Genomic DNA, 25,921 nt, shown 5'->3' with positions numbered 1-25,921 from the left:
CACCTGTCAGGTGTGTATTCAAGCATGAACAGTAAATCCCTGAAATAATAACATGTGAAGGGCAAACAAAGTTTGATTAACTGTGGAGGAGTTTAAGTACCTCGGGGCCTTGTTCATGAGTGAGGGAAGGATGGAGCAGGAGATCGACAGGCGGTGAAGAGGGAGCTGAGCCGAAAGGCAAAGCTCTCGATTTAGCGGTCAATCTTCATTCCTACCCTCACCTATGGTCATGAGCTTTGGGTAGTGGCCGAAAGAACGAAATCGTGAGTACAAGCAGACGAAATGAACTTCCTCCGTAGGGTGGCTGGGCTCTCCCTTAGAAATAAGGTGAGATGCGCCTCCCTGGTGAGGTGTTCTGGGCATGTCCCATCTGTAGGAGACCCCGAGGAAGACCCAGGACATGCTGGAGAGACTATGTCTCTCAGCTGGCCTGGGAACGCCTTGGGATCCCCCAAGAAGAGCTAGACGAAGTGGCCAGGAAGAGGGAAGTCTGGGCTTCCCTGCTTCCCCCTGCAACCCGACCCCGGATAAGCGGTAGAAAGTAGATGGATGGATGTGTTGAAGAACTAGCGATGTCCTACTTTCAGAGGTCTTATAGATTCCAGTATTTTTTTGTTGTTTTTTTTTTCATTGATACACGTTAAGAGTAAGTTTAGATAAGTATAGATAAAACCCAGCTGTTGATTGGTCTGAAAATTGGGATGATAATTGTTTTAAATGTCAAACAACATTAGAATTTCATGTTGCGTGGCTGTTGATATTTTAGCGTTTTGCTGATGGGTGTTTTTGTCAATACTGTCAAACTAAATTTTGCTATTCTATATTAAGAAGACACAGGATGATTGGAAGATTGTGGTTACTTCACTACACAACTTTAAAACCAACAAAATATCAGCGTTATCTGTTGTTGGTATTTTATGTTAATGTGTTGGCATTAGACCAACCCAATATCAACATCTAAAGCAGTTGGTGGCCAGCTGGGAATAATAAATCCAAATTTGTGTACATATCTTTATACATTCTTCTCTCCGTGCAATTGTATCTGTATCTATATTAAACCTCATTTCCCCCCACTAGTTTCATAAACTAGTCCTTACTTCTCCCCATGCAGCAGCAGGAGGCTCCACCATTGGGTAGTGTTTGGGCAAATCCCAGGCCACCTTGCTCATAAACCATTTGAAGCTCTTGCAATTCAGGCGGTTCCTTAGCTCCTTCTGGGCTGTCATGTCACCTGCTGACAGGTGGCGGTACTCGGGCCGACGCTGGTAGACGTATTCGGCATATTCGTCCATCCACACCTCAGCTACGCGCTTTAGGTTCTGAAATTAAAGCAACAACAGAGTCACACAAGTAGATGCATTCACTAAAGAGTATACTTTTCTTCGCCGGGATCTCAAGTATGACAGAATGTCCATGAGCCTCCCACAAATAAACATAAAACCCCACCATTATTGGCAGTGAGGATGATCTTTTGGAACCACATTGGACTGTTTTGTGAACAAAAATGTTTACATAGTCTGCTGTTAGCACTGTAGATTGGCCTTGGGGAGTCTACACTGACAATGGCATCCATTTATTGACTCTGCTTTGGAATAACTCAATTTAACTGCAACATTTTACTTCTTTGTTGCAGCTGTTAAATCTCTTTACCAATGAAATCAGTTTCAGCCAACTGAATTTAAGCTGACCTTATCTGTTTAGCTGGAGTACTTGAGCAAAAAAAAAACCAAAACTATTCCTATAACTATTCCTGATAATGAAACAGCTATTTCAATTTTTGCAGAGAACAGGACTAAAAGTTTATTCTATAAATGTTCTCTATCATCTGCAGGGTCAGGTTAATTCAGGACCATCAGCATTCAACTGAGGTCCAGTTTTAAGACTGTTGGTCAGAATAAAAAGTCAAAACAAAGGCCAGTGCCTTTCCATTGCATACTGAGCCAAGTTCCTGGCTGCGGCAGAAGCATACATAATGAATAGTGCTCGGCTACACCCAGATGATTTACCGCTTTTGGACAATTTCTCATTCTGTGTAAGTACTTTGAAGCATACAAGGAACAAAGACACTTAAGCTCATTCTTCACAGTAACACCTGCGAGGGCTATAAGTTGTAGATAGTGGATACACTGCATACTACTGCCTCTTGCCCGGTGGTCTTTTGTTAGTAGATGCTGAGCCAACTGTAAAGTGCTCGTGCATGGCGGAGAAAAGAGGAGAGTACTTAGTAGAGGATGTACGAAAGAAAAACGCTGCCATTTGTTATAGTGGACCACTTAAAGACTCGCTAGGATGATGTGCGTAAGTGTACAATATGTGTTTGTCTGTGAGTAGTGTTTATGTATCTGTTAAATTGTGCACTTGAGCTTAATTAGACAAAGGTCCATTCACTCCTTTATCTTCCTATATTCAGTTACATCTAGTTTTAGTTCAGTTTCACGGTTCAGTGCAGTTGAAGGACAGAGAAGTTGTTTTACAGTGTTTGTGTTCTCTGTGTGCATTTGCATAAAAAAGACAACTTTTCCGAATCTTTGTATCCCAGAAGCTAATATGTAAGCACAAAACCTAAAATACTGTTTTTGTTCTGGTTGTGTGAACTAAATTCAACTGTAATTTAAATGCTGAAGAGCCCCGAGTGTGAAAACTGTAGAATACTAATAACGTTAAAATCAGTTTTGCCGATAAGATGATACTTTTAATATTGCACTAGCATAATTGGATTTTGCCTCATTTATTGTTTGTTTAATCAATAAACGTTACTGATAAGCGCTTTTTAAAGAGACACATGGAAAAATAAAGAGAGATGCAGTAAGAGGAACTGTCAATATAATAGGACTATTATAAAAATGTGTGATAATGTATTGTTGCAGTGAACAAGCTCGGCGGTCTGTGCCATTCAAAAGCTGCAGATTACCTAACAATGGAATTGTAACATTCAGAACTGATGAATGGGTAGTATAAAATGAACCAGGCCTGCATCTTAGAAAAATAAACAGTATTATTAGTACTTGAAACCACTAAGCCTGTGAAACTGTTGCACAATGTCTTCTGAGGTTCTAGATAAGCTTTTTCAAGTTTGACAAAACAACCGCTGATGATTTCATCAGGGTCATGCTTGGACTTGGAGACTAGAATTATTTAATAGACATGCTTGACAAACGTGGGCCATTTAGATTGGACAATGTAGATTTTTACAAGGCAGGTACTGTCGAAGAAAAAGGACTGAGTTGCATTATAAAGAAATGTAAGATCCAGTGTTTTTGGAGCTTGGCCAATAAAAGGCAATAAAAGTATCATGACCTCTGCTGCATTCATTTCAATCTACTGATCTTTCGATCTATCGATCTGTATTTTTTAATCAGATTATCAAGTCAAACAACTTCATGAAAGTGCATTTTAAAATCCCAGGAATACCCTAAAATTAGTAAAGCCTTCCCACTTTTATAAGAGACAGAATGTATATTTCATATAAGCCTGCATTACAGCTTTTGTTTATTGGGCTATCATAATATTTCATATCATGTCTGTTATGGGTAGAAGGTGGATGTGCCCATTTCTGTGCCTGTTTCCTGTGCTCTTTCACTTTGTTTGCCTTTTCAGGTGCCACCCTCCCCTCCTCCTCACTGCTCAGACAGTGATTTATCACACCTGTGCTCAGTCAGCTCATCAGGAGCATGCAGCATATAAGGACTGAAGGAGGACTGAAGAAGCAACCAGTTGGAGCCCAGTGGGTCAGTGTGGCAGCTGTGTGTCAGATTGCAGACCAAATAAACTAGTTTTAGTGCAGTAGCAATGGTGATCTTTACTTCCATTTTGGAGGGATGGAGGTGAACTTTTCTTGTGTTTATTGATTTAGTCATTTGGTTGTATTCATTTGATTGTTGTTTGATGAAGTTTTAAAAAAATAAATAAAATGCAAAATTTGAAGACCTTTCTTCTGTACCCTTTCGCTAATTGTTTTTGTAAATAAATCACAACTATTGTGTAATCACCCATTTCTGCCTTCCTTTTTCCCAGATTTCATATTTATTGTTACTCTCCTCATTCTCTAAGCCTGATCTAGGATCAAAACAATGTGGGGGCTCATATGAGATCAAAAAGGGTCAATTCAAGAGGAATATGTTGTTTAATCTGTGTTGTGTGTGTGTTTTTTTTTATATATATGTGTGTGTGTTTGTCAAGTTGGGCATTTTAATAGGGATGTCTATGGGGACTGACTGCAGTTTTTGGCACTTCTTTGTTGGCTTCATTTTTTAACCCTGGAAGTTGCTACTTGCTCAGACATTAGGGATAGCCTTTGTTTTATGTCACCTGACCGTGCATTATAATATAACATGGGATCTGAGAGGTTAAGCCCTTAAACAGTCAATGCAGATTCATCATCACTGGCAGCAGGGCTAATCACAGGCTTGCTGCCAGTCTTACATATTACCTAAATACATACAGAAAGTCCCATTGCTGTGACTCAGATGTGATAGAGGTGATGTGACAATATTGTACAGACACTGAGCCACTGTGTCAATCTGTTATAGTACACAGAAAGTCTGAGACTGATCTGCTTTCTTGTATTTTGTCATGAGCCGCACAGGCATACAGTACAGTGTTAAGAATTACCTTTGCCAAGCTGATCCCACCAGGGACCTTGTAGGGGACGTACTTCCTATAGATGTGTCCTACCCTGGAGCAAGGGATGTCCTCCATCCGCCCACCACACATCCACACCTACATAGACACAGAGAAAGAGAGAAAGCTCTTTTATCAGATGGATCTCTATGGTATATAGAAGCTTTGTCCACCTAAACATTCAGAGACAGACAGTTGTGGAAAGGTAAAGGGAGGTGAAGGTAGGAGACGATAAAGGAGATGAGCAGGAGACTGATGGCTAAGAAGGAAGAGGCATATAGTACAGTGGTTCTAACAGGCTTATAAATCCAGGGAGAATAAGGGGGGAGAGGAGCAATTTTGGAGGGAGAGGCAATAGAGATGAAATGGCAGGATAGGGGAGGAACAAAAGAAGACACCAAGACACCACACTCCAGATTATGATATGATGATGACCTGACTTCACCTCTGCAACAGGGTTAGATTGGAGAAAGACTGAGACGCAAGTCATTGGTGAAAACAGTGCTTAAATTTAGACCTCAGAGAAGCAATAGAAACCGCAAAAACTGCTGACTGGCTTTTCAGGAAAATGAACGCATGCTGTCTCTTTGAAATATGGAAATCATACAATGAGATGTTTCAAGCACCCTAATGTGCTTGTCTTAAGTAAAAACAAACCTTTCTTTCCAGCAATTTTATCTCATTTATTTTCCTTTCGCTAGAACAGAGACATCCAGCAGTGGCTCCTCATTTTAATCCTCCAACTACAATGGAGACAGCAGAGATGATTCCCTTTCTTGGCTTGCCATGTTGAAAATAAACCTTGAGAGGGAAAGGGAGGCAATGAAGGGGATGACGATGAAAGAAAGACTCAGAGACAGCAGGCGAGATGGAGAAAGGGTTTTGTTTTAAAGACAATAGCAAAATGAAAAGTAGGGAAATGAAAGGCTGGGATGAAAAATGAAAACAAACAAGTTGAGTTTGGGAAGAAAGTGGTGCAGGGCTTCCAAATTGTTTCTGCACAGGAGTTCTTTAATATGCTATTTGAAGGTTAGAGGGAGGCTGAAGCTGCTGGAAGTTCAAGAACCTGGACAGAATAATGTAACTTAAAATTTACATATTTGGCATATGATGTAAATGTGCATCCAACACAACATGACCATACTCAAGGTTGACTTGAGTGCAATTACTGGTGGGAACAGATGGGCCTGTACCCATTCTGTTTCTACAGTGCATTGAAAAAACAACATTACACTGAGTAGCTCTATATGGATGTCGGATCAGTGCTTAAGTAAGTACTCATGGTCCCCTGAGGATGAAATTGTGAACCTTTCTTTTGACAAATGCCCATTTGGTCCTTTAAAACTAGAGCTCATCTGTTTTAGGCTTTTGAGATCTTTTATTTGACCTATCTTTTGTTGAAACTTTCTTATGTCCCTTTTATTTGAAACTTTCTCACATAATCAGAGTCAGTTTGTTTCAAAACAGCTCGCTACATGAGAATAATTAAGTTCAAATGCCAACTAGCATTACAAACATTACCATTACCATTACTATATTATTTGTATTTTTTTTAATGTTTTATTGATTCAAAGACACCAGTGCAGACAATTCAAGTTTTAGTTGCACTTTAAGTCAGTGCTAGATTTTGTCTTGCAGCAATATGTTTTATTCATGCTGTCAGAGTGAAGTCTGTTGTTCTGCAGCTTCTATCAGCTAAGCTGTGTACACTCTTGTGATCTGAGTCGGTTCACTAGTGGTGGAACTTCTTCTGCAACAAACCAGAGAGACTCTGGTTGTGCTGCAGTGACAGTGATGTCAAAAAAAGGACAATGAGGACTTGTTGGTTATGTATGGATGGTTTAAAAGCTTCCACTACATGAATAATAATCACCCAACCAAAGGCTGGCAGCAATAAATGCAAAATCCGGATATGGGCCAGGGGGCATGGAGTACTTCACCAGTCCCACAAAGACAAAACCCCCGCACTGTTGTTTCTTCTTTTGAGGGGCCCCACCCTGGATAGCACTGTCTGACACAGCAGTGCTGATAAGACAGACCCATTATTGGGCCTGACCCAAAGCTTTATGAGCTCAAATTATTTGGGAAGCTTATGGCTATTAAGAAAACTAGAAAGTAAGATTTAAATGTCCACAGAGCATCTTTATCATTAGGACAATAAAATGGCCTTTACGCTGAATCACTGCATCTTGTAACTTTTCATTAAATGTCATTCTTTATTTTTTTTCAGCACTATATCTAACAAGACAAATTTGACTATTCAAAATGTTCAGGGGTCAGTCTAAAGACATTGTATTTCTTTCTTTCTTTCTTTCTGTCGAGCATGGTTCATACGAGTAACCAGACTGAAATAAAACTGGAACAGAAAAATGAATTGAAAAAAATAAAATAAAATAAAATAAAATTTATTTTTTAATACTGCCAGCAGTTTGAAAGTCAGTTAACTTCTACTCTGAGTTACTACTTTTTTTGGCTCCATCCATAAAGGTTTAATTATTTTTGTGTCCAGAGCAGCTCTGTCTCTGAGAAATGTCTGCATAACTAAAACAATCTGCCAGAGCAAATTTGGAAAAAAAAAAAAAAAAAAAAAGGACTCCATCAGTTTAAAACCATGCACATTCCTCTAGGTCATGCTACTACGGTGCTCTGTGTGCCTGCATGTGCTGACATTATTTCACTGTGTGAGTTGAAAATGCTCAACGTTCCCATACCGGTATGGCCAGGATGAAGCTTTAGATAAACTGTACCAGTGAATGAAGTGATTGTGTTTCACATCTGAGCAGGACCAGGCTGTCTGTGGGAGCAGCAGTTTGGTTGTAAGGATTAGTATGAGAGCCTGTTAATCTTTTCACCTCAGGAGACTGGCTGTCTGCTTGGTATCAGCTAATGGGGATCTTAATAAAAAGGATACCAAATTGAATATCTGAGGGCATAAAGTAGACTTAAGACGCACAGCTAGGCATGTGCTGATAGCAAAGTTTAATAGTATGATAAGCTTTGCCAAACTAATAACCTTGGTATGGGATATTATATCAGTAATTACTTAAACAAGATGAAACACTTCAAAACAGTGTTAAAACATAAGAGCTTTTCGCATCAGGATCAGCTCTGGGTCACAGCCAATGTAAGTTAAGACCTATCATTTCATACTCAGCTACAAATGTATGAAATCCTCACCTCCTGCACAGGGTTTGAACAACAGTCAAGTGCAGGGTTACTAGCTTTACATTTTAGGGTTAACATAGAATTATACCTCTGCATCAAAGAGTCAAAGGTCAAGTCGTAGGTGCGTCCATGGTTGGAAGAATGGATTTTCTTTAATTATACTCCACGAAATTGTTGAGGAAATGAGTTTCAAAGGTCGCAAATGTTGAGCGTTACTGAAAAGAATATTTCTGAGCCTTTCTGCAATGTATTTGACGTTGTCTGTATCATGGATGTAAAAAGAGAACTGGATGCAGTGCTGGCGACGGAACCTTGTTCACTCCTATGGCAGTTACTCAGTGACGCATGAAGCCAACAAAATTCAACTTCCTGGAGAAGCTGAGTTTCTGGCACAACTTCACTAACTTACAAGGTGCATGGAGAATGAAGACAGTCTTTAAGAGGTCGAAGAGCTCCAGCAACACTTGTAGCTTGTAGAACAACATATTTGACCGACGTGTTTCGGCTGGTGGCCTTCATCAGTGTCAGGGATAATCCTGATGAAGCCACTCTTTAAAAGTCACCTTCCTGGCATAAATTACTGAGCCCTGCTTATGCACTGTATGGTCCATAGTTCAGGCACACTAAAGACTTTCATTGGCCAAGCTGGCTACTTCTAGTTTAGAGCTTAACTACATGAATAAGGATTAAATCATTCAATTGTGCAGTTCTTCTAGACTTCACACGTTATTTGACCAAATGGTTTGAATTGGGAGGTTGTCTGATTTACTCTTTTGCAATTAAAGTCTAAAAAGAGAAAGTATTTTTTGGCCAAATGGCATCACGTAACAGATGTGCTTACACTAATTGGCCACTACAACAATTGGCTTCAAAGCTCGGCGCACTTCCTGGGGGCCTGGTCTGTACTATCAACAACTGCTAAAAGCGCAAAAACATATGTTTTTGCCTTCCAAAATCCTACATGAGCATTTTCTGATCCAACATTTAACTGAAATAAGTACTCTTTTGTTACAGCAAAAATATCGAAATAAAAAAGCAAGCCTCTTTGGATGGACACTGGGGAATATTCTTCTCTCGTAAAACCCAAAACATGAAGGTCAGACGTCAGCTACACAAAAAGCTCCACAGGAGATGTTTTCAAGTTGGTGTGGGATGGGATGGGACCACTGCCAATCGTAAAACTATTTCTAAAGCTGTCTGCTGTTTTCAAAATCCTCATCAGGAACAGCAAAAGGGGATATTCTGTATTTTTTAAATCAATTTGCCCACACATTCTCCTCTTCAGTCAGCTGTGTCATTGATTTTGGCTGATAGTGAGAGCATGTTCACAGAAGGGCTTTCCTGAATTAGAAGTGAAGAGAAAAGAATATTAGCCACATAAACATCCTTCTTCCATTTTCCCAAAATGTTCCGACCCTGACATTGAACCTGGTCTTTAATGTGGTTAACCATTGCCTGTTTTTTTAATGCTGCTGGGCGAGTAAACGTAGAAGAGGAGCAGCCAGTGGGAAATCTCTGGAATTTGAGCAGCACTCTCACAAACAAAACAATGAGGGTGTCCTTGAAAGAAACAAAAAGAGGATGATGGCATTATTGGGGAGCAAAATTAATATCAAGGACACTTTTTATTATAATTATGTTTTTGGGTGGATAAAGGGCTAAACGGTGCCAGGATGGCTGGATACAGAATGTTGAGACAGTATTGTAATTTGAGGAATATTTTACATATTTAATGTATTGATTTTATATAGATTTTATCCCTGTCTTTCATCACTGTCTTTGATCATTTTTACCTTGAAGGAGATCTCGTACTGTTCTCCTCCCCAGATCTCCAGACCCGTGTCATATCCTCCCAGCTCCCAGAACCACTTCCTGTCCACAGCAAACAATCCACCTGCCATCACTGGTGACCTGGAAGACACAAGAAACGCAGCATCCTCATAATCACTACTTGCAGTACATTTTGTACAACTGCACCTGAAACCAAAACATTTACACGCAGAGCCACAGCATCACTTTCCACCTCTCACCAGCTGAAGAAAACATCTAAATAAATGACAGACTTACTCTCAAACAACTGCAACAACTAACAAGATCCTTGAGCTCATCCCTTAATCTGAGACAATGGAATAAAGATGGAGAGAGAGAAAGCAGGGAGACAATCAGAAATCATTACTTCTAACAACTGAGATGTCAAAATGTTGACAGCAGAAACTTCTGAGGAGAGAATAAGGAGATTACAGACATTGATTTGTCATAAACTTCATAAATGTTATCCTTGAAAATTCTTATAGGTGTTGTATCATGACAGAACAAGCTGTTTTGCAAGGTTAGATGAGAAATGTTCAAATAAGGGTTCGGAGTAAGCTGCATATGCTCTGTAAAATTGAAATAGATTATTTTACAGAAAATTATGTTTTTCAATCAGTGAAAAAAAAAGTTTGTATTTGCTGGATATTGCTTTTATTGAAACAATTTAATTTCCTACTTTTGAGGTAGAAAGTCCCTTTTGTGATCCAATTGTGTAAATATAAAATTATGTATAAACCTTTGCCAATGACTCAAATGTTTGATCGAAATTTAATCTTATCCAGTATCTTCCTATACAACTACAGGTATCCCCTTGGGACTATAACCCATATCCCAAATTTAACCTGAAAGCATTAAGAAAACTAGAAGTAGAGTGCAGATGGCCACTAGGTGACCAAGCACCCATCCAGGCTAATCAGTCAGTGTAGACAATTCTTGTAATTGCAGTGGTGCAGCGCATTTCAGAGGCGTCCCCAGAAATATGCAGTGTTTTTTTTGACATTTGTTACGGACAGAACAGATTAAGTGCTAACAGGCACTGTATTTATAGAATATAGATACAATATAATTATGAGGATTAACTAAAACGCAGCTCCAAATCTTTGATCCATGTCAATGATTACTGGACAATGGAATTGTTCTTTCCAGCTCCCAACAGGCAAGACGGTGGTGAACACAACAAAAAAAAAATTGTTGATTTTGTATTGTGCTTTACATCAGCAGATCGGATTATTTTGGGTATAGAATTTATCTGCAGATGATCTGGTTCAAAATTAGACCTAGACCTTTCCTATGGATATTGTTCAAGTCACAATGAACGTGGCCCTTTTTTTTTTTTTACCAGCTTGTTAAGAAAAGTGGGGAGTCAGCTGTCAATTAATAAACCATGCTTTTCAGCAATTATGAATCACCACAACAACGAGAGATCCTCGAGTCAGAAATGTTAACACAAAATATGAGGCTAATTGGTCGAGATTAGCTGCAAGCAGATAAATATAAAAATGCATCTACTTAAACACACATGCACACACGTGACCAAACTCTTATGCCTGGCAGAGATGAGGAAATCATTGATATTTTCCAACAAACCGAAGATATGGATCGTAGGCAGAAAAGTAGATTGTGCTGCAGGAGCAGTTTGAAAGGTTTTTATGTGTGAATGTAGGTTCTTCACTGTGACTCAGGGTCTCAGTTGGAATCCACTTGAACTGCTGTGAATCCAAGCTACAGCTGCTGACCACCATGAGGAAGAAACATTTTTCTCAGAGTCACCTTACATGATTAAAAATTCAAACACCAAAAAGTCTGAATATGACCACAAAAACAACAGAGATTCAAACGCAAGCCAGAGTTCATGTATTTATGGTGGCACTATTTCTCCCCAGATAATGAAGATGCACCGAGCAGCGCAGAACCAATTAACCCACTATAGAGCAATGTGGCCTCTGTCTGCTGTGACAAGCTCTGTGCTGCTGAGTGCAGGGCTTGTTAGCTGTTGTATCACTGCTGTACCTGATTGTGGCTGCCGCACACCTGAGGCAGAAAAATTAGGGCAGCAGGTGCAGATGCACACAATTATACTTATTTCTTGTGAGGAACCAGACTGTCTCCACCACATGTGTTTCTTTAACCCTATTACTGTACCACTGATCTTAGAAATCAATCAAAACACAATTGCATTTTTCTCCTAATCCCCCAGAAGAAATGCAGTCCTCTCTAGTGCAAAAATATCCCAATACACACCTGCAGGTACACCAGGTTGTCATAGTTACAAGCCTTTCATCGGGTAGACGTTGGAGGCAGGCAGCCAGCAGGTAGTCTGCTCTCGCCAAAGTTGTCCCTGAGGAGGATCAATTAAAGGCAAACAGGGCAGCTACTGTACTGTCAGCAGTGAGAAACACTCTGGGGCTTCCCACGCCTCATGAGCGGTGAGCACAGATATGAGTCCCATGCCGATAACAGTCAGGTGTCTGAAGTTTTCCTTCTCCAAGGGTAAAAAAAAGGATGAAATGAATCTAGGCGCAGCACAAAAACCTTTGAACTGTACATCTCTCCGACATTCTTCTCTTTGTTTTATGTCTTTCAACACATCTGCCGAACTGTGCTGTCTTTAGCACTGATCTAGTTTGTTTACAATACGTTTTCTTTCTTTTAATATACTTAAAATAAAAAAGAATATGTATGTTTGCTGTGCCATAGGTTGTACCATCCTAATGGGTACCTACATTACTACTACAGCTAAACAATGTGCATGTGTGATGAATTAATGGCTTTACTTGGCTTTATTCAAAGGGGCATTTGGTAAAAAGAGGAGAAATCAGTGTTATATCACATCATACCACTGAAGTACAACACATGTGTAGTGAAATCTGGTCTGCACTTGCCAGACTCAAGACTCAATAGCTGGCACACTATCATAGAAGATGGTGAGATAATTAATTTGTTTCACTTAGGCTTGCACAAACATCCTTTGGTTCAAATATTTTTGTACAAAAAATTAAAACATAGGTGTGAATAAAAACCCTGTAATTATTTTAAAGTCCACAAAAAAGACCATAAACATATGCTCTCTCTATGAATACATTCTATTCTCAGTTGTTTGATGTATATCGGTTGGCATTCAATTGAGTGTACCCAAAAGTTTTGTCAGGCAAAGTGCACCCAAGGAGGTTGAAAAGAGTGCATCCAAAAATCACTTAAGCTCTTCACTATCTTTTTATATCTAGAACCATCTGCTGTGACCCCCAACATTGCTGCTCCAGTTACACTGTGCATGTGTCACACAGTCGATTGCCCCCTCTGGGACAGTTACTGCCCCAAGTGAAGGAGTTCAAGCATCTTGATCATGAGAGGGATATCTGAGGTGCTTTGCTCAGCCTGCTTTCCCTGGTACTCGGCCCTTGATTAGCGAATGAAATGAATGGATGGAAAAAGCCTTTTCCAAACTCTTGAAAAGTTGAAAGCACACTATTGTCTAAAACATCACTGACCACAGCTTACCACAGTGCCCGCACACATGTGGCCAGTATGCTACACCAGTTTTCATCAAGCAATAAGTTAACATTTCAGACAAGGCTCTTTTTTTTCAATGACTGCCTTTCAGGGACAGCTTTATTTATACATATTTAAGTTAATCTGTCTGATCAGACAGGCATGTCTGGCTGAGGCTTTTACCGTGAAGCAGCTGCAGTCAGAATGTACTCTAGTGTTTGACTTTGCTCTAAAAATTGGTCTAAATCTATATTAGTACATTTCTGAGCACAAAGCACTAGTTTGAAACATTACATGGGAATGGACTTAATTACCACTGAGACACAGTGAAGCAAAGGAGTCGATGGAGCTACCAGCTTTGCATTTGCATGTGGTATTAATTAATAAAACTAATATTGCAATAAGAAAAACAACACATTGTGCAGCTCAAATTACCCTAAGAAATTATATTGTGCATGAGGATAATCAAATTTCATGCTTAAACTGGTGAGACTTTGTTTTCCACAGTAAGACACACAAACGTGCACCTCTTCCTTCCTAACCTTCCTCCACTGCCACACAGGAGAGCAGACAACGAGAAACAGGTGAAGGCCATTTGCAGCATTTAATTAGCTGTCTGCAGCACATTAAAGGTCTGCTGTTGCTGATAAAGTGACCAGAGTCTACAGTTTGTAGGTTATACATACTGATAAGGAAAAAAAAGAATCACAAATGGGCATTTGGCACCTGTTTGAAGGTGTCCCACATGTCAAGCGCAACCGTGTGGCTGTAAGTCGGAGAACCACTGAGCAGGATGTTTAATTCATGTGTTGACACAGTGTCTACAGTTAGAAGAGAGCACCTGTGCACCAGTGAAGTGGCTGCTAAGAGGATGTTTGGCTACCTGATGTAGGAGCACATGGACTTTCAAGCAGGGCCCTCTGTAGTAGCTTAGAAATGAAACACTGGCTTTGAGCCTGTCCCCACCTCCTACACACATCTGACATGTCAAGCCAAGTGAGGATGGGGTAACACACTACTTAACAACATCCTCTGTCTCTTTGGCAAATCCAGTGAGTGCTTCAAATGTAGTTTGACATGCATTCAAATCACACAATGCCCAACAAGTCACCTCCAGCAAAAGTTGTCCTGGCCTTTTTTCAAACAGATCAACTGGACAAAAAGGGAGATGATGAATTAAGCCTACTGGCAGAATATCAAAACACAGATACCATCAATACAATTAAACTCTTTGGATTTTGTGCAAATGAGTTTGGTATCTTTCAAAAAAATGGGAAGAGGGCTATGAGCAACTTGACAAAAACTAGCCTAGCAAGAAATTAGTAAAAAGTTACAAGAAATTTACCAAAAAGGAATTATTAAAAGAATTAAAAACATAGTTTCCAGGATATCTTTGGCATGTTTTTTGATAATATCTAATAATCAATAACATAACCAATTTTATTAGGCTTCAGAGGTTTAATTTCTAGTACAAGTAATCTAAATGCAGCACAAGACAACTGATGTTGATCCAGGTGTTAAAGATTTGTAAGTAAAGTGTGTTGTCACTCACTCGAAGGGTTCACTGGGGTCGTCCCCCTGCAGCTCTGGAGGGATGGGTATTCGTTTGTAATACATTTCCCAGTCAAATGCCCCTCGCATGGCGTCCCCCGCCTGTGTGTCATAGCCAAAGTTGTCGTGGTCGATCACGTCGATCATCGGACACACGATGGTCCTCCTATTCTGGGCGATTCGGTCTGAGAGAGACAGAGAAATTAAGACTGTAGATGTTTGTTTGCATAGTTATGTGTGCGTATTGACTGTAAATGTGTCCTTCTAAAGTGGTAAAGTAGGAAGCGGGTGCCCATGAAGAAAGATTGTATAGTTGTTTTTCCACAGAGCTCTCAACACATTGTTGGGCGCTGATCAGCCATCACTGAGAAAGGTTGCTAGTGTATTGACTCTGTGAAAAAAAAGGTTTGACAAAGGCAGAAGAACTGAAACAGCTTCCACTGCCCTCTCTACCACTCATTGCCAAAACATTTTCACTGCTCAGGAAGGACAACCTGTGGTTTTATAATGCATTTTTAATAAAACGGCCAATATTTTGGCCACATAAAAGTCATTCACTTCAGCTCTTAGAACTTGTCTATTTCTGATCCCATACCCCACTGCAACCTGTGCCCCCGCAGTTAATATTTATATTGAAAAGTAAAGCTTTATATCTGCTGAAATCATTTCTTACAGCAAGTACAGTCTGGTTTCCAAGCTCATCTCAAACACAAAGTAAAAAACATTTTCAAGGTAACTTTTGAGTGAGTGTGCAGACTTGCAGTTTCTGTTATAGAATGGCATTCAGTAGTGCTCTGTGGGTGAGTCGTCTTTTTCAAAAGTGACCCCCCCCCCCCTTGTCAATTGGAACTACATTAATTACAGATGATAATATAGTTGTCATTTGAAAGCAATGGATGATGCAAACCTGTATGTGTAATAATACTGTGCTCAATTTGTCACCCTATGCTCCCTCCATTATTAGTATTGCAAGTGTCTAACTGTGCTGTAATGAACACACTGTTTATGTTACACACCAACACACACACACAGACACTCTATTCCCAAGTATTGTGTGAACAGCTTGACATAGAGGTAACATGGGTCATAAAGTTTGTTGTTAAAATGGTTCCATGTGGGACGGCACCATGCTGGGAAACAGAGCTGAACATGGGTCCTTAATGGAAAAAGGGTAAATGAGAAAGTGAGTCTGTTTGTGAGCAGCTCGATCAGCCAGAAGAGGAAGCGCTTAGTCTCACAGTAGGGGACAGTGTGTGTGTATGTGTGTTTGTGTGAAGTCTGATACTACAGTCTGTGAGAGGACCTTGAGATTGAGGACATTATTTTTTTAAAGAGAAGACATACTGGGAAACTTAAACTTTTTGGAAAAGTGGGGACATGTTTTGGAAAGTTAAGACATTTTTTAAAATGGACATTTTTTAAATTACTTGGTAAACTGAAGACATTTTAAGAAGGATCTGGCCGCAGAGATGATGGTCATTGACAACCATGATATTTATCCCTGTGAAACAATTTAGGAAAAACTGTGACAACAGGTGGTTGTTTAGACAACAGAGGTATGCAAGCAAGTTAAGAGATAAGAAAGGCTCAAGCCTTAGCAAGATTTTTTTAGCTACAGCTGATATATTGTATATGCCACTAATGCAGCTCATCCTTACTGTAATGTTGTGGTGAATGTAATTAAGCCATTCTTTTATCTGCTGGTTTGAAGCTGAAAGGCCATGCTGGTAGGAGTCAGGCTGTTTACTCATACTACCCTGTGGTATATTTGCATTGTTCAGCTGGGAGAGAATTTACATTGTTACAGATCTTAACAGGAATTTTATGTAGTTAATAATTTGTATGACTGTCCATGCATTTGTGTGCCTCACCCAGCAGTGGAGGCAGCCAGTTGACGTTGGCCTCACAGTGGGAGTCAAGGAACGTGATGACTTCTCCTTTAGCGGCAGCTGCTCCAAGCAGGCGAGTCCTGATCAGCCCCTCCCTCTTCTTGGTCCTCAAGATGCGGACTTTCGGCATCCGCTTCATGTACTCCTCCAGTGCCACCTTTAGGTGCTCTGCAGAGAGGATAGGGGAGGAAGAACGAGAAACGGGAAAAGTGTGAGAGCATCAATCAGTTAAGTGTTGTCGAGAACTGTTTTGTTAATTACTGTGATTTGCTTTCTCCTTGCGTTTGTTTGAACTCAGCCTGACTTTTCTACTTCAGTGGTGACTCAATGCCCTTCACCAACAGAGAAAGGTGGTTTTTGGAAGAAAAAAAAATATGCTGTCATAACCAGTAATAAAGACCAGTCTTAAGTTTTAAAACAAGTTTGGCAAGTTTGTAACCAAGAAGTGGCTTACTGCACATGCAGCATTTGCTTACACTGAAAATACACTAAACAAGATTGCCTGCCACAGATATGAATGAGGTGACATGTTTTTGCTATTTTACACTCACAAAATCAGGTCTTTTTTGTATTGAATAATTTTGTGAGATGAACAGTATATTAACCCATAATAACTTACAGGAGCCTGGACCCCTGGAGTAAAAGTGTACAACTATCTCCTTGTCTAAGGACCAAAGACAAATTGTATTTATTTTCACTGCATTGTAAGACCAATCACTGATATTTGAAATGGCTGAATCTTTGTTTGTGCTACCTTTTATGGAACCAGTGTGGACATTTATCATCAGGGATAAAAAATAAGATGAGCGTTGATGTAGAATCCACGGCATATAACCAATATGTTTAATGTTTTAAAAGAACTTGGGGTGGACTTTAGTGTGTGTCTGTGTGCTTGTATTCAAATAAAAGAGGTTGCAGTGATCGACTGGAAACTTGTCCAGGGTGTTTGGCTCTTGCCCACAGCATGGTGGCTGTTGGGATCGGCTCCAGCCATCTGCAACCCTGCACCAGACTAGTGGTTAAAAAAAAAAAAAAAAAAAGGTGGAAGCTGACAGTTGCAGCAGTGAAGGACAGAATCAGGATGGGTAACTTTAAAAAACAAAAGTTGTAAAGGTCCCTCAATGCCTTTACATAATAAAAAAAACCTTAACCATAACTTTCTTTAGTTTTGTGTGTGGGATTTTGACACTATTAGTGCAGACATTACAGACAGGACTTTAAACCACAGAGGCAATGAATCAGACTGACAAGATGCAGTAAAGTGTTTCAAATAAAAGAATAGATGATAGTAAAAACGCATTGAATAGTCTAAGCAGCCCACAACTCGTACATTGATAAATTACCAATACAAAATTTGCTATGAGGAAAATAGAGATAGCAACAAATGAAATCTGATAAACTTGAATTCCCTCTTTAAAGATTAATAACCAAAAACGTATCCACTATATCATATCACCTTTTTTTTTTTTTTTTCACGAGTTGTGTTTTCTGGGCTTGCAACATATACCTGCATTTGTAGAAAGATGCAACAGGCCTCCTTCTAGCCAAACTGTAAAAACTAAACAAAAGTTACCTAAACGTTTGTCATAATCAGCAATGTCAGTTGGAAGGACATTTAATTTTGTTGGACATCAAAGGGCCCCGTTGACTGCCACTGTAATCATATCACATCGATCATTGCGATCAAGTAAAACATCTCTGTGCAAAGTTCAGCTACAATAAGTCATAGAAGCAGGCTGGTTTGATGGTCTCCCTGAAGAGAAAAGGCTGTCTTTGTTATATGATTTGGATGAGATCCATTTATGTTTTATTGCTCTTTATATGATGATTGAGTAATAGAATTTCTCATAAAATGTCTTTTAATGGATGATCATAAAAGATTTGCGCAATGTTTTAAGAGGGAGTTTTTTGTGGCAAATTTTAGCAGACCTTGATCAAAGAGACACAGTTTTCTATGTGCAGATGAAAAGCCTCACGTACAGTATTGTTTGTCTGACAATTATTGTTTCCCCCAATGCAGCCTATGTAGGGTTTAATGATAGGACTGAGTATCTGAATTTTTGACTTCTGTGAAAATTGTGCTGACCTATTAAGTGCCAATGTAGGAAGATGTTGCCATCTCTCTTTTTTTCTTTTTTTTTGAGTATGTGTGATTTGTTATTTTACAGTAAAATATAATTTTTAGTGAACAGCACGAGCGCTGAGTGCTCCCAGTAGTTTGAATAGAAATAAATCCTGGAGCAGTCAAAGTATGACAGATTCTTTACAAAAAGCCACAATACTGCCTGTCGACAAGAGCATAAAAACAGACAATGAGAAGCTGAAAATCTGACCTTTTAACCTCCTCCATTGAAAACTTTATTTACTTTCATGTCAATTGCAGATCTAACTGAACTGAAGTTGACAGTGAGTCAGAGAAACACAAAGGCTTTGAAAGGCGACCCTACGAATATAAATGTAGACGACCTCCAGCCGGAAGAAAAATAACTGTTAATTGTTTTCTTTTATGATATTGTGAGAGAAAGAGAGAAGAGAGAAAAAAACTACAGGGAAGAAAGTGCAATGAAAAGGGTAGACTGAAAAAGTTACTTCACAGTGCAAGACCTTCTTGTTTCAACTCTTTCATCCACATGAGTAGTCTCACCCCCACTCTCTTTTTCTGTTCCTTCCTTCTTTTTTGACCCGTTACAAATAAAATTTTATTTTTATCACAGAGAAACATAAAGCACCTTCAGGGAGGGGGAAGGATCCTATCTACCCGGTCAACGTGGAGGAGCTACAGCTTAGACGTGATGCCATCCACGGTCTTCTTTTCTCATTTTTGGACAATTTGCTTTTCCATTATTGTTGATTTGTCTCTTTCTCTTCCCTGGCTTGGCTTTCCCCCCATGCCCTCTATTAAACTCTCCTCTTTTGGGGGTACTTGAACTGAGAAGTAGTGCTGGTTGGATGTTCAGCACCTATGTTCCTTCTCCACCAATCTTTGCATCTATTCTCAGTACACTCACATATTTTGTACAGGATCATAGGGGGTTGGAGCCCATTATCACAGGGCTGACATAGACAAACACTGACACTCAAATCCACAACTGAAGTTACCACTCAATCTTAGCTTCATGTCTTTGGGTTGTGGAAGAAAACTAAAGCTGCAACAGTGTCTAATGAGTCCTTAACCATTTCTAGGAATTGCCATGTGGTACAAAATGTGTATAAGGCTTTGTGGGATAAAAGCAAGAAGTGTATCATTCAATCAGTAAAACAACTACGGGCTACACCAGTTTGACTCCCTTTTTTTCTGTATTAGCTAGTATTTCATGCATTTCCTGTTTGCACTGTAACCATGGAAACTAATAAAATCAACTGGATTTTTGGTAGAAAAAAAAAAGCCTAAAACAGATTCATTTATTAAGGAACTATATCTGATGGAGCACCTTTTTAAGTGACACCTTAGTTACTTTTTGTTACTTTTCGAATGTCAATGTAAGTGCTCTTATTTCTGTTTCTATTAAATTAGTGTACGGTTGTATTCTTCTGTTTAATAATGGAAATACGATTAAATAGGCAAAAATGCAGTTCTCAAACCTTGAGTGTGACACACTTCACAGCCCCCCTTACATGTATTGTCACCATAACAACCAACAAGTGGCATTTTCTTTTGTACCAGTCAAATGTCCACAGCAAACACTGTCCATTCTGCTCTCGTTGTCTCGTCATGACTAAGAAGAAGAGGTGGGTTTTTTAAAGCAAAATACAGCAGTTGAGTGCTTTGAGTCTTTGCAGAGATACACACATAGCTGTTATATTGCTCTTTCACTCAGTTCCAATGCGACACACCTTCTTTGCAATGCACTGTACTGCATGAGGATGCAGGTTTAGTGTCGGGCACGGAAACAAGGCCTCAAACAGCAATCAGTTCTGCAAATAACTAACTCCAACTTTAACCTTCAAGCTCAGTATGATGCTGTTTAAAGTCATAGCTCTCTTTTTTTAAATCTCTTACGTCGTCCTCTATATCTCCTCATCAAAAGCAAATCCCAAATCTAATCCCTCAATATTTCCATCCCTGATTTTCAGACTTATGCGACATCTTTGTCTCTTCCTTCCATATTCTCTTCAGTGAATTTCAGCCATCTTTATTTCCCATTGCTGTGTTTATTGTGTTGCACAGCAGCTGACCAGCACACTGTAAAGTGTGACTTTGCAACAAGGGCGGAAGGGCTCGAAGAGGTCGGCGCCAAACTGTGTGGAAAAGGCGAGCTGTCCTCCCTGTATGCTCCTGCAATAAATCAACCCATTAAAAACTGACCATTACGAGCCTGAATCTGGCTCTTTATAAACGCTCACCCTACACAAAGTGACGCTTACATCATCCTACTAATGACAGGAAGCGAGGCAAAATTAATCAACGGACATTCGCCCCATGTGTGAAGAGAGCTTGTATGGGGAGAGGTGAGGGAGAAAGATCAGAGCATTTAATTATGATTGGTTAATTTTCTCTGAATAAATTGGAATACTGCTCATACTGTTTACCGAAAGCAAGGAGGCAATTAATCACACTAATGAGAGCGAGCTGATGTCGGCAAACACATTAGTCTTTATTAAAATGTGAAGCGGAGGAGATTGGAGGGCTGAGGCATTGTGGATGTCGGGGTCATTTCACAAAATTGAGCAGAGGGATGAATCGCTCACCACACACCAGGTTTGTGATAAAAATCCAGCAGAGTTATTCAGCCCAGACTAGACTCCTCCTAAACTCCCAGTATGCCATCCATCCCTTTCTTTTTTTTTCTACCTCCCTGCAGTCCATCGCTCACTCATTTCTCCTGTGGACGGTGTTGGAGCTGCCTGGCCTTCTTTCATCTGCTCACATGGGGCAATTCTCAAACATGCATTAGCGGTTGAAAGATGAAAAGCACAGCAGTTGGCCTCAGGCACTTGTCAAAGTGTCTTAGTGCATTTAAAATGCCAATGATAAAATGTATGTGTGTTTTTAACTTATGCTTTTCTCACTTTGATACATGTGACATGAACTGGAATCACACCCACTGATTAGAGTGTTTAAAGGAGTGGTTTGTCAGTTAAGTTCTTTTCATTGCATCACAAGCAAAATTTCCCTCTAGGTATGTTATATTTGTATAGAAAAAAATAATCTTACCTAATTTGCTCAAGTATTTTTCTGATCTGCCGACCAAATAATATAGTTCAGTATATGGAAAAAAAGTTTTTAAAAAATCTGTAATAATATTCATCTGCTTATATTTATCAATCTGACCCACACAGACATAATCATCATAGTTCTCCACTGAATTTTGTTACCTGTTCTGTTCCAGAAGTTCAAGAATAATTGTCCATGCCCAAAAGTTTCAATGTTTTCTGTAAATACTGTGTGAAACAGACCCGTATCTGTGTGAAACAGACCCGTATCTGTTTTTATTAATATGTATGTATATATATATTTATGTATGTATGTATGTATGTATGTATGTATGTATGTATGTATGTATGTATGTATGTATGTATGTAAATATATTTCAAAAATATTGGCCAAAACTGACAGATTTTGCCTCTAAATATATGAAATGTTTGAAATGCATCAACATATGTCCAAGTAGGATTTCAAGTAGGCGTCCTACATGACTTACAAACTTGCACACAATCACATAGGTGCCAGACATACATTTTTACCACAAATACCATCAGCAACATCTTTCCCAATGCTTTTCGAAATTTAATTAGCATTGAGTCACTGTGGATCCAACATGGCATGCTGAGCTCTTTTTCCAGGGTGGTGGATTAATCCCAAGATGCTCTGGCACACCACCAAGGAGTGGAGCTGCTCATTTATTCCCTTGGCAAAATATTCCAATCCCCTTGTGAACTCCATCACACTCAATTTTCTTCCTGCGGCAGCTTGAATTTTTGCTTATATTGTTAAAAAAAGAGATTCTCGAAGGAATGGCTGAGCATGTTGTAGGTCAGTGTTTGCTGCATTGTTTGGGACATGAAACACAGGAAGGTTAGGGACATGCATGACAAGCTTTAGCATACTTGCATATAAACCTCAGTTTTAATATGCCCATTGCATCACCACAACAGTCCAGTAACTTTGCATCACAGCAAATGTTGCATTGATCAATTTCAACCTCCAATTTATTTATCACACAAACAAAACCAAAAATATTTAAGCTTCATGACTTGAAGCAAGGACATCTCACTGTGTACTCTATATATTGCAATCATGGCTTATATGAAGGGACTATCATTAACTTTATGTCAAGTATAAACCCAGCTTTACACTCAGCTGCATACCATCTCGGGGCATGCTGAAGGTCACAGGTTAATGAAGTCTAAGAATCACATCATCTGCAAAAGTAGAGATGTGATTCTGGTAAAATGGTACACAAATATACTTTTCCCCCCAGCTAGACTTGACTAGCACTAACAAATGAACAAGCAAACAACAGGACAGCTCAGAAACACAGTATCTCTTTTAGACTGTTCAGGAAAGAAACATTAAATCAGAAAGGAATCGAGGCACACAGATATTTGGGTATTCGACTTTTAGTGAGCTAAAATACACCTAACACTGTGAGATTATAACAATATTTTAAGACCAGCTGCCACCAGAAAGACCTTGAAAAGCAGGCTGTTTTATTAAAGGAAAGGTGAACTGAAGAATATTGTCCTTCAAGACCTTCAAGTTATTTGCAGCTCTTTTTTAGACAAGGTATTTCTTACTGCTGTGCATTAATAGGTGTAGGGTATGTGCTGTAATCTAGCAGGAAATGTCAACAACCTACAGACAGGTGAAAGACAGAAAAAAACAGAAGTGACAAAAGCTGTGTGCAAATTGCACTATATAGTACATTATTCTTTTTGAATTTTGAGACTTTTATTTCTAGATCCTTACATAACAACTGTCTGAATAATGAATTTCTATATTAAAAAAAAAAAGTAGGGAACATTTTATCCTTTATGAGAGAATTTTCACCACATTCTCATCCCCAACCGTCACATATTGCAGCTTTGTTTTTTCCGCGTCTAAATATTAAATTTTAAGTATCCTTGATGACGCTGCTCACAGTTATGTTTACTACAACAGCACATGGCAACCGACACAGACATCGACAAATGCATTCGGATTAGGGGAGGGAGGCACATGGGTGGGTGTAGAAAAAAACATCACATTCAGATGGGTGTCACTGTCCAGGTTCTGTCTGACTATACTTTTGGCGTTGCAATCTTTCACCAAAAGCACTGCGCTATTTTATGAATTCAGAATGAGAACGGGCTGGAATTCTTAAGCTTTTATTTTGGAGTTTTCAGGCCTGTTTTAAAGGATGTCTGCAGCCACACCTTACATGTTCAACTGTTCATCTACTACAGAGGGAAGTTGTGGTCAGCTTTGCATATTTTAAGTTCTGTTAAGCTCCAGGCCCTGATGAGCTGTGGAGGCAGAAGTCAGATTAAAAGGTTTCTACTGACTTCTTCTGATTTTCCCTGAACACATGAGGTGTGCCGCCTACTTGGAAATGTTCAGACATCTAAAAACCAAATTATACTGCCCCCGAATATCTCAGAATTGTAGCTCTAAAGTTTAACTGATATATTTTAGTTATGCTAAGTTTGAGTGCACATCACACGCCAGAGTTCAGACGAGCACAGATAACTAAATCCCTATTGATTGCTGATTTTCTAAATATACGCTCCTCCTAAAACATCAAATAAATATGTATGAGCAGATATGTGAAGATCAAAAACAACCCAATGAATTGTAGTGGAAGAAATACTTTTAATAGTTCACCTAACACAACTAATACTGTCAGAGTGAGAGAGACTGAAACCCGCAACCTGAGTGACTTTCAGGTTTGAGCCCAACGTTGTATGATTATTGTGCTGTATATGCAGTTAAAATACACTGAAGTCCAGATCAGAGATGAGTGAATTTGCTCAGTGGCATTTAAGTGAAGCCCCAGACTACATTTTCTAGGTTTTAGCTTAATGCAGAGGCCAGAAAATGCATCGCCAAAGCTGTGGAAGACTATGTCCTCACACAGCAAACGTGACTCATATGGTCCTCTCCTCTTCAGGAAGACGTTTGAATTGATCAGCTCCCACTGATGGCTCAACATCTCCAAATGGGAACACTTAATTAGCTCCTTTTGTCCTCTGACGTCTGTCTCCCTCTCAACCTCCCTCTTCATATCACTCTCTCCCTCGTCTCTCTGTCACACTTCACTGAGCACCATTACCTCATTATCTCCCTACACCCGCAGTCACATACACAAACAGATACACACACGCTGACATGAATGAATAAACATGCTGAACTTTGTTCAGTCTTTCTGCATTGCTGCCTCTCTCTCTCCATTCGCACTCGCCTCTATTGCTGCCTGTCTCACAAATCGTCTCCTATCTCCTCATCAACACTGCATCCTCTCCCCACCTCTCCATCATGCAGATGGTTGGGCTGCTGGTGTTGATAAGACTGTTCAAAGTGGCTCTACACTGCTGACAGCAGCTTTCTCAGACAGCCAATACAACTTAATCATGAATGAAACTGTCCTTAAATTTAATCAGTCCGTTAAGAATCCATCAAAAAACTGTGTTTACTGTATGTATGTTTATTTATATGCTAGCTGTTTGCATTGTCACTTGCCTGCTAATGGACATATCCAAAGGATAGTGATTTCAGATGGTCAATAGGTCTATCAGTCAGTTTATACATCAATCATAAACCTCTTTCAGCAAAAAGCAACATTCTAAATCTTGACAAATATGGACAGTTTCCTATGACATTTGCTGTGAAAATGCATGGTCCACAGAGAATAGCTCCTGATGAGGTGACTTCCTAACATTTATCTACATCCACCACCAACACCAACTTGACATTTCTTTTTGATCAGAAAATAAATAAAAGTTTATCCACGACAAGATACCTTAAAAAAAAACTTACATGAAACAATGTGAATGCTCTTGGTCTTCAGAGGTTGCATCCTTATGGCTTTGGTGCTTTATTATGTTTCCTCTAAGGCTACTATCTAGCCAAAAGTTCCAATATACAATTATAAATGTTATGACAGAATTATGCTTCACATAAGATTAATCATTTTGTTTAAATGAGGTTATAACCTCCCCTCCAGTGTCTCCCTTGGAAATATTAATCCAATAGGTTTTAGGAAATGATTCAGTATCATTTTTTTTTCAATCATTTCAGAGTTAGATCTTGTTTTGTGTCAATTGTTTGAAAGAAAAATGCAAAAGTTTGGCCTCAACAATGAGCACCCAAATGCATTCATAACAAGTAAATACTAAAACACGAAGAAAACCAATACCTTTAAGAATTAGCCTATAAAGGAGACACAGCATAAGAAAACACATTTTGAAGCCTCTAA

General features: G+C 39.3%; 1 protein-coding gene across 1 annotated transcript in view; it reads right to left on the bottom strand.

Annotated features, from left to right (window-relative positions):
- Nucleotides 1-25,921, bottom strand: part of LOC121952826 (polypeptide N-acetylgalactosaminyltransferase 10-like) — a 68,369-nt gene that overhangs the window by 5,730 nt on the left and 36,718 nt on the right. The window contains exons 5-9 of the mRNA XM_042499666.2: nucleotides 16,509-16,694; nucleotides 14,639-14,822; nucleotides 9,579-9,696; nucleotides 4,612-4,719; nucleotides 1,098-1,319 (exon numbers count right to left, since the gene is read on the bottom strand). Of these exons, the coding sequence (XP_042355600.1) occupies nucleotides 1,098-1,319; nucleotides 4,612-4,719; nucleotides 9,579-9,696; nucleotides 14,639-14,822; nucleotides 16,509-16,694 (818 nt within the window). The remainder of the gene's footprint in view (nucleotides 1-1,097; nucleotides 1,320-4,611; nucleotides 4,720-9,578; nucleotides 9,697-14,638; nucleotides 14,823-16,508; nucleotides 16,695-25,921) is intronic.

The sequence above is a fragment of the Plectropomus leopardus genome, chromosome 15, assembly GCF_026936395.1.
Source record: "Plectropomus leopardus strain MGB_pleo_1.0 chromosome 15, ASM2693639v1, whole genome shotgun sequence".
Classification (NCBI taxonomy): Eukaryota; Metazoa; Chordata; class Actinopteri; order Perciformes; family Serranidae; genus Plectropomus; species Plectropomus leopardus.
The sequence above is the reverse complement of the archived record's forward strand: the minus strand, read 5'-3'. Positions and strand labels throughout refer to the sequence as shown.